This window comes from Typopeltis vanoorti, chromosome 12, assembly GCF_054136105.1.
Source record: "Typopeltis vanoorti isolate ZY-2024b chromosome 12, IOZ_Tvanoo_1.0, whole genome shotgun sequence".
NCBI lineage: Eukaryota > Metazoa > Arthropoda > Arachnida > Uropygi > Thelyphonidae > Typopeltis > Typopeltis vanoorti.
The window spans coordinates 12,513,220-12,525,585 of NC_143560.1; the positions used below are offsets into that span (position 1 = coordinate 12,513,220).

Here is a 12,366-nt window from a genome sequence, read left to right on the forward strand (position 1 = left end):
AGATTCCATCAACTATTGGACGTAATGGTATACCTTCTTTGTGAATTTTCGGAAGGCCATACAATCTAGGAGTAAGAGGGTGCATAGATTTTAATTATTTTATAATTTCTATAGGCCAGTTATTCATTCCACTACTAATTCATTGGTGTCATTATGGTTTTTTGTGGTAGGATCTCTACTGAGAACTTCATATACAGACCTGTCAGATAATAGATTTTTAATTATTTCTTTATAATCTGAAGTATTTAAAATAACTGTATTATTACCTTTGTCGGCTTTGAGTATGATGATATCTTTATTATTCCTTAATTTGAGCAGAGTTCTTCTTTCCATTTGGTTAGAGTTTGTGTTAGGAGATCTTGACTGAGCTGAAAGGATTATGCTGCTTTTTAATCGCAAGTCATTAGCTGTTGGAGCTGGTAGTAATGAGAAAGCTTTTTCTAAGTTGCAGATGAACTCTATTTTAGGAATGACAGTGGGTTTTAAAGCAAAGTTGAATCCTTTTTTGAGGATAGAGATCTCAGGTTTACTTAAAACGTGTTTAGATAGGTTAATTATCACTTGGTTATCTGGTAGAGACGGTTTGCAGTTGTTGATTATCATACAGTATATTGAATTTATCAATTTGTGTCTTTTTGCTGTGATTAAATGTTTTGGTAAAACTGTAGTTAATCATATTGTGTAATAGTTGGCATGTCTCGGCGTCAAGATTATTAGAGATATCTGTGAATAAATTATAGCACTGTGAGTGCTATAATTTATTTTGCTAAGCATGAATCTCGTATGGCGAATTCTTTCTCTAAGAAGAGCGTACGAAGTTCGTTGGTAAATCAAGTTGGCTTGTCTAGTTTTATATTGTTTCAAACGAAGAAATTTTGGGATCACGCTATTGTCTCCACATCTTTTTAAAAAAGTCAGATGGTTTAAATACCTAGCTTTTTTGCATTTTAAACCTTCGAGATTGCGTACCTTTTGTTTGGTGAACTCGTTGATCCTGTTCATTATGTTAAATTTTTTCTTGACAATTATTCATACGACTATTACACTTTTTTATATAATCTTTATCAAGTAGCTTTATTTTATCCTCCATGTTTAGCCAATCTGTTTCTATTGGCATCCTCAGGGGATACAATTAGGACCATACTTTTTTTGAGTGTATTACCACTACAGGTCATGTGACCTGTTCCATTATTGGGGAGATTTATCGATGAATGCTGGAAAATTTTGTCATTCCTGCATTGCAGCAAAGACAATGCTTGAACTCCATGATTTTTATGCAGGATGGAGCATGGCCACACATTGAACGTTCAGTACAGCACCACACAAGAAAGTGTGGCACTGTACTGTGGGGGTATTTGAAATCAGTTTTGTATGTTGGTGGCGTCCCCAACTTGCATGTCCTGAAAGAGAACATAAAACATGCTGATATGAGCATCCAATCTGACTCCTTATGCTCAGCTGTAGAGTATGTTGCACAGTGGATGCAATTTGTTGTACACAAGAAAGGTCCAGGGGATTCTGATGAATAAAACATTTCTTGAGAGTTCAATCACTACATTAATTTCTCTCTCTCGCAAGTTGTTTTAGTTGTAAAGCGCCACATATCCAGTTGGAATAAGTGACGCAGCTGTTGCATACACCGTCGAAATGTTATTTCATTTTATCTGCCTGGAGAAATTCGGCGAATCGCAAGTAGTTGCACTTGATATCTCTAAAGCCTTTGACTGGGTCTGGCACAAAGGCTTACTAAACAAACTCCCATCACTTGGACTGTCTCAGGTCTTCTGCAGATGGATTGCTAGCTTCCTGTCTGGATGAATACAATCCAACTAATGCTGGGGTCCCACAAGGTTCAGTTCTCTCACCGACCCTCTTTCTTCTATATATATCAATGACCTACTTCAATTGACCTCTAACCCAATAGTTTTGCAGACAACAGCACATTACATCCCTCCCTCTCATTTGACAAACCCTACTGCCCTTAATTCTGACCTCCAATGGGGCTCAGATAATCTCGTCGACTTCAACGCTAGTAAAACCCAATTCTGTCTTTATTTCTCACAAAAAAAGAACCATTTTCGCCCAACATTGTTTTGATAACACTCAAATTCCCAGACAAGATGAGATCTCTCTTTTCTCGGAATTACCCTGACATCAAGCCTCTCCTGGCATAAACACATCACAACCATTGCGTCCTCAGCTTTCAAAAAACTAGGTTTTCTCTTTCGCTCAAGATGCTACTTCACCTCTAAACAGCTATTAACATTTTACAAATTATAAATCCGCCCAGCTATCAAATACTGCTCTCACATTTGGAGTGGGGCTCCTAAAGCTCCCTCAAAATGCTTGACTCAATACAGAAAGCAATTAGATTGATAAATGCCCCATCTCTCACCAACTCACTTTCACATAGATGCTTGATCTCTGCGATTTGTATATTCTATATTTCCATGGAAAATGTTCATCCAAAACAGCATCAATAATTCCCTCACTCTGTACTAAGCCCATTAAAACATGTACAGCTGCCACCCAACACATCCTTTCACAGTACACTTTGAAACCCACAGAACGTTTCTTTTCCTCCTCCATTCCTACTACTGCATTTAAATCAAAATGTAAACAAGTTTCTCCTTACCCAGCCCAGTACAGTATATATATAGTACTAACATACTATAGGTTGACCAGCCAACCTCTCGTATATGGGGCCCAACCTATAAAAAAAAAAACCCACCAAGCTCGAGGTTTGAATCTCATCATGGACATGTATGTTTGTAATTCTTTTGGTGGGAGATGAATTTCATTACCTGGTGTGAAATCACTGTCCTGCTAACTGATAAGTGGCTTGAAAATCTTTCATGTTTGATCACTAGAGCAGGATTTCCAGATCAAGTGAAAAATGAATTTAAAAAAATACAAAATAATAAAAATAGCAAAAATTTCGTAACCCACCCACACCCAGAGTACTAAAGCACTATCAATTTCCCACTTTTGGTGGGTGGTTCGTCGATTGCCCATCATCAAGGATTAAAGTGATGCAGATAACTACAGGCCTGTAAGTTAAGCCAGTAACATATGATTTGCATAAGATAACTAGAGCCTTTTGTTAAGGGTTAATCATATTTATTAACTTACTTGGTTGCTATGATTCTGCTACTATGCAGAAAATGGTTTCAATATTATATATTTGGATTTTAGCAAAGAATTTGAATGCATGCATGTAATCGCATCTCATTTACAAACAGGGGAATTATGACACTCAGGGTAAGGGAATGAAATGGTTAAAGAGTGGTATTTAATGGTTATATACCTCTGATTAGATAAGGTAACCAATACGTTCCATTTTTTTTTTTTTTTTTTTTAAATAATCAGGTGCTACTGTTTATGGAATCAGGGGTTAACGTCCAAATAGGATAGTTGTTGGCCTGAAAAATGGCAATTAAAATTTAACAGCTTAAAATGTTAAAATCCTTCAGAGTAACAGCAACCTGGGGCAATTTACTATTTGAAAAAGATTAATTTTAAAATCATGGAAGATGAAAAGGACCCAGAAATTACAATGTAGTCCAATATGAAATTGTATAAATATAAGTCAGCCAGGTGTGCAAATGAATTTTAGTAACTTGTAGAAACATTTTAGAGATAACGATTTATTTATTATCATATATGAAACAATTTGGCTTCATTTACAGGTACAGCAATAATTAATACTTTAACAGATGTTTTTTTTTCCCACTCAGATGCAACAGCTTTTCATTATTACTTTAGTACCTTATTCAGAAGATTCACGTGGAAACAAATTGATTAGCCAAAGCATATACTGGACTTCATTTTGTATTGGAGTTGTCAGATCACGTACATAACATTTCCTAGAGTTTGCATATAATATAATTATATTTGTCAGACACAAAAATCCAGAGAGCAATGTAAACTGAGAGTTACTGTTTGTTTTGTTCATTTGAATATACATGGTGATTTTGATGATATAACATAAAAACCCATAATTAATTTTGTGAATACCCTGTCTATAAACTATTGTGAAAAAATATATTATAGAAAAAGTTAAGGAGTTAGATAAAATGATATTCTACAATTCAAAAGATGTAGGAATTTTTGACACATCTTAGGCATTTCAGTTCATTCATCGTGAAATGAGCAGGTATACTAGATTATCTTCCATTTAGATGAACCAAGGATGGATGAAAAACATAAAGAAACCATTTTCTTAGAAATTCATTTTGACAAAATTATAGCAACCACCGCCATGTTAAGCATAATTACTTTAATTTCCCAACATTTTTGACCTCCATATTAGGGTACATACACAGACAAGTCATTAGATTTCACACAGTCTACCAAAGTAACACTAATCTGATCAACCATTATTCTATGGCCTTGACCTATAGTGTGTGTGGGGCATCAAGCTATATCCTATTTTTACATGGCCAGAGAACATAGTTATGTGGAATATGTGCCATCCATATTCTTTGGATTTTAGACCATCATTACTGTTGAGATTAGGGTAGTTGATTAGAATTTCACAGGACTCCTTAAATCTGTGTTCATACCAAGTTTTGGTACGATATAATTAACAGCTATAACTTATTAACAGTAAATTCTAAGTAGAGTATCCAGGGCATGATCAGAAAGGCCCGATTTACCATAGTTATTAAATTTGATGTGTCATTTATGTTCTCTTTTCTGGATAGTAATTGTGTATCTAGTTTCACCTATATAAGGTTCAGCTGGACACAATTAATAACCAGATGGAAGTTTACAATTTTGAGTAAACTTTAAACAGGAAGAAGACTCAGAGGTCATATCCATGCTGAATCTCACCATCATCCTAGTCAAAAGGCTGGAAGTATTAAGACATTACATTGTACAAAACATTAAATGGTTTTAAGGATTCCTTCATATAAAAAAAATAATAGTTAATGTATCTCTTCCCCTTCCCTCATTCACATCCCTTATGTACAAAGCATTTTTGAATGCACAGCAAATGCTTTAAAACCACTGAATCTTTTTATTACCTTTTGCCCCCACCAAAAAAAAAACTCCACCTTTTCCACTTTGCCTAGGTTTTCCAGGTATCTACCAGATTCCTTGTTCTTGTGGAAGACAAACCAGATCTGTATTTATTCATCTAGAAGAACAAGTCTTATATTAAATATTGAATTAACAGTCTGAACTTCCTGAGCATGCTATCTGCACTTAACAGAGTTCACTGGAGCAATACAAGAATCCTTCATGAAAGTTGTTTCCACACAGAATATCTTTATAAAGAAATGTGAGAAACTTTACTTGATTGTTCTAACTTAAACAGGTCCAATGGTCTACACATCTATTCCCTTTATGGGAGATAGGAAAGATCAGCAGATTTAAAAAGTATTAGCTTTACTATTGTGTGTGTGTGTATTATTATTAGTTATATTATATTAGTATACTATTATTAGTATAATATATTAGTATATATTATAATAATATATAATATGTATATATATTTATGTTAGGAAATTGACTGTTTTAGTTATCTTACATTAGCTACTAAGGTGGCTCTTTTTAGAACTGTTATTGTCTAATTGCTATTCTATAATTCTATACTGAAGATGCCTATTACACTCTGGCAAAAATTCTACAATAAATAAGTTTTAATGCAAGTTTTTCTCCATTTTTATAGTTATAATTTAGATGAATGACAGCTATTTCATGATTTACAAGTTTCATTATAAAGGTTTGAATTTTTCTCCTTTCAATTATTATTACAACTTTTGTCAGGCCAGTGGTCAATTAGCTAGGATACTGCCCATCTACTAATGATCCCCCCCCCACTTCAGCACTGAGCTAGTCACTGTTGGAATATGGCAGCGAGGTTTGTTCCTTCTGAGTGCTCCAGTTTTTCCAATACAAAAAAATAAACCCTGAACACAATTTGGTAGTTCTAATAGACACATGGAATTGAGTCTTTCTTCTGGTGGAAGAGTGATAAATCATTAAGAAATAATGTTTTGGTTAAAACACAACTTCAGAAGTATTGCATAACTTTTCAGAAGAAAAACGAAAGGAGTTTTCCTTCTGTAGCAAACGTTATATAAAAAAATAAAGAATTACTGTTGTTCAATGTCTGTTTTTATAAAATTAAAATAATTATAATGCTTATATTTCAGCAACATTTATAGACCCACATAGTACTAACAATACCGTGTAAGTTTATAAATCCACATAATTAAAAATCAAGCGGTTTTTGATTATATTAGAAATATAAAAGAATAACAGAATTATACAAGTTAATTGTTTCAATGACAATTTTAATTCTGAGTTAAAATTATGAAAAATGCTTCACTGCTTAACAAAACAAGTGGAATACTACAGATATCAAATTTCATACATATATAAAAAAATTCTTTCAATTAAACTCTGAAAGCCATAAATGAAAACTTATTCCTTTTTTTTTGCCAGCTTTCTAAAGTTACAACAACCTTGTGAGGAAATATCTAACAATGCATTATATACCATACAAGGATAGTTAAAATGTTATTGTTATGAGAGAATGTTGTAAAATACTTTACATTTATGCAAAATCCAGCATAGGTTTATTCCAGTCTTCATTTTCAAATGAATGTTACTATAAATTTTTGGTTGACCTAGAAATGCAGTCTAATGTAGTTAAATTTCTTTCTTTTTAATTTTCGAACAAAAACAAAAATCTCCTTTATATAACTGCTTATAAATATTTGTAATGACATAAAAAAAATTCTCAAAGAATGATGAGGGGGGGAAAATATGAAAGATACAAAAGTCAATGGAAATGATAATTTAAGCACACACTCAAAACCAAAGTTTAACACTTGCATATTTGGTGCTCAAAGTTGCTTAACATATACACTACAGTATGAAGTGTTCAACTAATCTTTTACTTCTCCTTCTTCAAGTTCTTCACTATCTTGATTGCTAACTAGAAGTGTAGTATTTTCAGAATTAGTGTCTACTTGAATACCATCTACCTGAACCTCAGTGGTAGGAGGAACCTCAGTGGTAGGCAGAACCTCAGTGACTAGTTCCATGGCTTCTGTAAAAATAAGTATTTCATTAAAATATAAAACAAAGCATTCCACTTTATATTAAATCAAATACAAGTACATCACTGATTTTCCAGCAAACTTGGTTGCAGAGCTTTGCAGGATTAGCCATTTTGCTGGGCCAATGGAAGTCGAGTAATAATACCTCTCGCATGTTTCTAAAGCACTATGGACCTCTAGAAACTTAAATATTAAATGTTCATTAATTAAATGTGAACTAAGTGATTAGAAGAAATACATTAGTATAAATGATTTAATGCAAGAGGACATAAACTTGTGTTTATGCTTAATACCACCAAATATTACCATCACTGAAACCTGGCCCTTGATTGAAAGTCTTAACTAGGGTTAAATGTAAGAAAAATAATATAAGAATTACTCAATATCAAAAGATCACAATTAAGTGAGAGGGTGCACATGTAATGCCACAGCTGCCCAACTTCAAGTGCACTTGTAATTTTGCTTGGACTAACGGACGTGCTGGACAATTTGCAGTGTACTAGTATTTTATTTTTACAAGAGTTTAGATACATGCCTTTCTAAATATATTGATTACATCACTTGGAAACTTTCTTAACTATGTGGATGGTGTAAATATCATTACACAAAAGTGCACAGTCAACAGCCAAGATATTATGATATATTATCTTCAAGAAGAGTCTTAAACAGATGGAACAGATTTAAGCAAATTCTTATGTTAGATGTTAAAAGAACAGAATATAAAAAAAGCCCAGTTGCTTCTTGATTAAGGGGTTATTGGTGCAAGGACAGCAAAGATCATATACTGCACCACACAAAAAGTTACAGCAGTACTCAAGGTAATAAGCTACGATAAAGAGATAAGAATATATCATGCTATGTACCCAAAACAGAATGAGCGAGGAAAGATTAGCAAAACAAGTGTTCTCTGCCAAGTTGGCAGGAAAACGACCCAGAGGAAGACCAAGAAGACCAGGATTGATACGGTACAAAGTGCCTTAGATGATAGAAATATAAGATCTGGTAATGTTGGAGTCTTGACAAGTAACAGACTGATTTGGAGGAAAATTGTAGATGGGAAGTTAGTAATGATGTAAATTTTTCATGTAGTACTATCATATCCTGTACACCCCTTGAGGGTACATGGCATGAATTTAATGATGATGATGTACCCAAAAGAAATTTAAAAAAATTAAGTTAAGAAAACATATTTGATTACAAATAGAATCTATAATCAAATATGCTTGTATAAATTAATTGCTTTTAAAAAGTTAAATTTTATCCAGGTTATCCAGGTCTCATAAAATCTGCTTGAGCATGTATAGCTCTGCCATATTAGCAAAAAATCCATTCCTTTCTTGAGTGAAGTGCTGACACTCCACAAACATGAATGGTGAGATGCATATCGCATTCTTCAATTGAGTGGCTTTAATAGCAAAAAAGACTATAGTACAACTGCTGTAATAGCAAATGCTGCTACTGTATATGAATGACATACATTATGAAGTATACAAATTTATGAGTCTCGGAGAAAAGATCAAAGCTAATAATAATGGCAAATACCTGTCAGATTTCTGCTCAGGACATGAACTGGTTATTACTAATACAATGTTCCAACATAAAAATGTGCACAATTCACATGAAGAGAAGAGGCAAGGAACGAGAAAGTCTCACTGACTATATTATTATTGATGGTGATGTTTTCTCACTGGTACAGGACACTACAGTGTACAGAAGATTTGGAAATGATCACTATTTAGTCTTGAGCAGGATAAAATTGAATTTCATATTGAAAAGAATAACATGTAAGAAAGTTTTAAAGCGAATAAAAGTTGAGCAGCTTTCAGATGTCAACTGTAGACTAAAATACACAAACATCATTCAAGAAAAAATGAACAAGTTTGAGAACATGAATCAAACCTTGGAGATTCAGTGGCAAACCCTGAAGAAAACATTGATTCAGCCAGAGAAGCATGTGGTAAGGTTGTCTGCAAGGATAGAAAAATCAGAACCCCATGGTGGACACAGAAAGTTAAAGAGGCAGTGAAGGAAAAGAAAGGATATCAAAAGTTCCTGGCAAATAAGTCAGCTTGTGCTCTCAGAGAATACAGAGACAAATGTAAGAAAGCTAAACACTGTGTAAAATTAGCTAAACAAAAGTCACGTGAAGACTTTGGTAAGAACATAGAAAATAAATATCAGGAAGGTTGCAAGATATTCTGGAGGCTGTTGAAAAAGCTCAGAAATGGAGGAAAGAGTGCTTATAAAGGTGACATAAAAACTGGAGAAAAAGATATCCTTGATGTATGGAGTAATTACTTTGAAAAATTGCTAAATGAACCAATCACTGACAGCACATTGTTAAAAAAACAGGCATGCAAGAGGAATACATATCTATATTTGAAGTAGAAAAAGCATAAAATGTGGAGTAGATGTTACTTGACCAGAAATGATCAAGTATGGAGGTATAAAAGTCTTACGGTGGCTGCATTGCATAGTTCAGAAGGCCTTATCAGAGAGATGAATTCCAGATGATTGGAGTAGAGCTCTCATAGTATCCATATATAAAAAGGGACATAAAACTGAATGTGAGAATTACAGAGGTATTTCTCTACTGAGTGTTCTGGTAAGATTTATGCAAGTATACTTGAGAAAGATTGTGGAAGGGAAGCTTGGTGAAGAACAAGCTGGATTCAGGCCATAAAGAGGCTGTCAGGATCAGATTTTTAATTTAAGACTTTTGATCTGGAGAAGGCATATGACAGGGTGCCAAGAGAAAAGCTATTCAAAACACTATAGTTGTATGGTGTCAATGGTGCATTGTATCAAGCAATACTTGGTCTTTATTTGAGTTGGTAAGTAAGCAGATAGAATTGAAGGAAGTACAGGAAGATGGTTTATTGTTAAACCTGGTGTCAGACAAGGATGTACATTATCCCCTCTATTATTCATTAACAATAGGGATAACATTATAAAGGAATGTGCTGATATCACTATTATTATTATTATTATTTGAACCTCCAGTGAGTCCAAGGACTCATCAAGATGTTATTGGACATGTTAATTGTCAACTGGAGATGTTAATCTCAGCTCTTTACTTTATGCAGATGATGTTATACCTTCAAATAAATCCAGTACAAATCTGCAAGATTCCCTGACAAATTGAATAATTGTTGTAATAAATTTGGTATGAAAATCAGAAATAGCAAGACAAAGAAAATAGGCAAAAACATTGAAAATATCAACTGCATCATGAATGGGAAACCTATAGAAAAAGTAAAACATTTCAGCTACTTAGGCATGACTTTTAGTGAAGATGGCAAGTTAAATATGGAAACAGAACAGAATCAATAAAGCCGGTATGATAGGAAGTGAACTGAATGAATTTATACAGAATGAGAGAGAAATTAGTCATATCACTATATTAGCTGTATACAAGACAGTGTTCATACCAATTTTATCTGATAATGTTGGAGTCTTGAAAGGTAACAGATTGATTTGGAGGAAAATTGTAGATAGGAAGTTAGTAATGATGTAAATTTTTCATGTAGTACTATCATATCCTGTACATCTCTTGCGGATACATGTCAGGAATTTGATGATGATTTATGAGTCTAAGAGTGCCAGTCTGGGTAGCATGGTTTTGAAGGTAGTTAGGTCATAGATAAATTCGAAGTGTGAGATCAACCATTCTATTTACTTGAGACCTGATATGAAAGCCAAAAAAAGTTCCATATTTAGTCTATAAGAAGAGTTTCTGGATTATCTAATTATGGGACACAAGTATGATTTTTTTTTTATAGAAAGAGAATACTTTTAATAACAAAATTTTGTTCATTATCTAAAACTGATTCTGATATATATATATATCCAAATGATAATGACCCCCACTCCCCCAAGGCAGATTCAAAAATTAAAATTAAATAATAATAAAAAAAATTACTTTACATAATCATACCTGATACATTATCTTTCTTACAAAATAACTTCTTTTTTCTTTTCCGTAATGATTTCCTTTCTTTCTCTTTTTGTTTCCTTTCTGTATTGAAGATTTCTTCTAAGTCTTTCTGATTGATATCAGGATCATTCTTTAGAAGTTGTATATATACACCACCTGGAGTTCGTCTTCTAGACTGATTCTATCAAATAATAAAATTTTTAAAATAAATAACAATTACAAAAGCTGATTTTTTATATCTTTAAAATTAAAGACAAAGTCTGATACTGTATGAATAGCTTATAATCCTTATCATCTACTGGTAATGTTATACATTGGACTGAAGATAAATACGAGGGTAGTCTGAAAAGTTCTCGGCCTAACAATGAAAAAACGAATTTATAATTTAAAAATTTTTTTTTTATTTTTCAACATAATCTCACTTAAGACTAATACATTTATTCCAGCACCATTATGGTGCTGGAGCTAAAAACACCCCTCTACAGCTGCAATCACCTCTTCATTCAAAGAAAAACGCTAATCAGTGAGGAAGAGAGAGAAGTCTCAGGAGCCAAATCTGGACAATAGGGTGGATGTTCCAACAATTCATAGTGCAGACCCCTTAATTTTCCCATTGTCAAAATGCCTTTGTGGGTAGGTGCATTGTACTGATGAAATATGATTTTTTTTTTCTTCTGCAAACTGAATCTTTTCTCACAAATTTTTTTGTCTAGTCTGGGTTAGAAGATCAGAATAATATTCCCCGGTAATCGTTTTACCCTTCCAAAGATAATTAATAAACAAAACGGATTTAGCATCCCAAATCACTGATGCCATGACCTTTCCTGCTGATGGAACAGACTGTTTTCATTGGTGCTGAACAACCGGCTTCTGTCCACTGTTCTGACTGCTGTGTGGATTCTGGTGTGTAATGATGAATCCAAGTCTCATCCACAGTAATAAATTGATGCACAAAATCAGCTTTATTCTTGTTAAAATGCTCAAAGCACTGTTCAGAGATTTTCGTGTGAGTGTGTTTTTGATCTGCTGTGAGCAAGTGCAGCACCCATCTTGTATAAAGCTTTTTCATTTACAGTTTTTCATGCAAAATACATCTTACGTGTTCTTTTGAAATGCCTATAGTCTCAGCAATTTCACGCACTTTGACTCGTAGGTCATCCAATACCATATCGTGCACTTGATCAATGATTTCTGGTGTTGTTACACTTTTTGGATGTCCTTCATGTGGATCAATATTGAGGCTGGTATGGCCTAGTTTAAACTCGGCAGCCCATTTCTTAACTGTCAGAAACGAATGAGAAGAGTGCCCATAAACTTTTATGAACTTCGAATGAATTTCTTTTAGTGTTAGAC

The 12,366-nt window shown here is 33.6% G+C and overlaps 1 protein-coding gene across 3 annotated transcripts in view; it reads right to left on the reverse strand.

The window, feature by feature from the left end:
* Positions 1-3,687: 3,687 nt before the first annotated feature.
* The window catches only part of Phax (phosphorylated adaptor for RNA export), a 117,287-nt gene continuing 108,608 nt past the window's right edge, over positions 3,688-12,366 (reverse strand). For all 3 annotated transcript variants that reach the window (XM_090401393.1, XM_090401392.1, XM_090401391.1), the window contains exons 4-5: positions 11,014-11,194; positions 3,688-7,066 (exon numbers count right to left, since the gene is read on the reverse strand). In XM_090401393.1, coding sequence (XP_090257519.1) covers positions 6,903-7,066; positions 11,014-11,194 — 345 coding nt within the window. In that variant the 3' untranslated portion in view covers positions 3,688-6,902. The remainder of the gene's footprint in view (positions 7,067-11,013; positions 11,195-12,366) is intronic.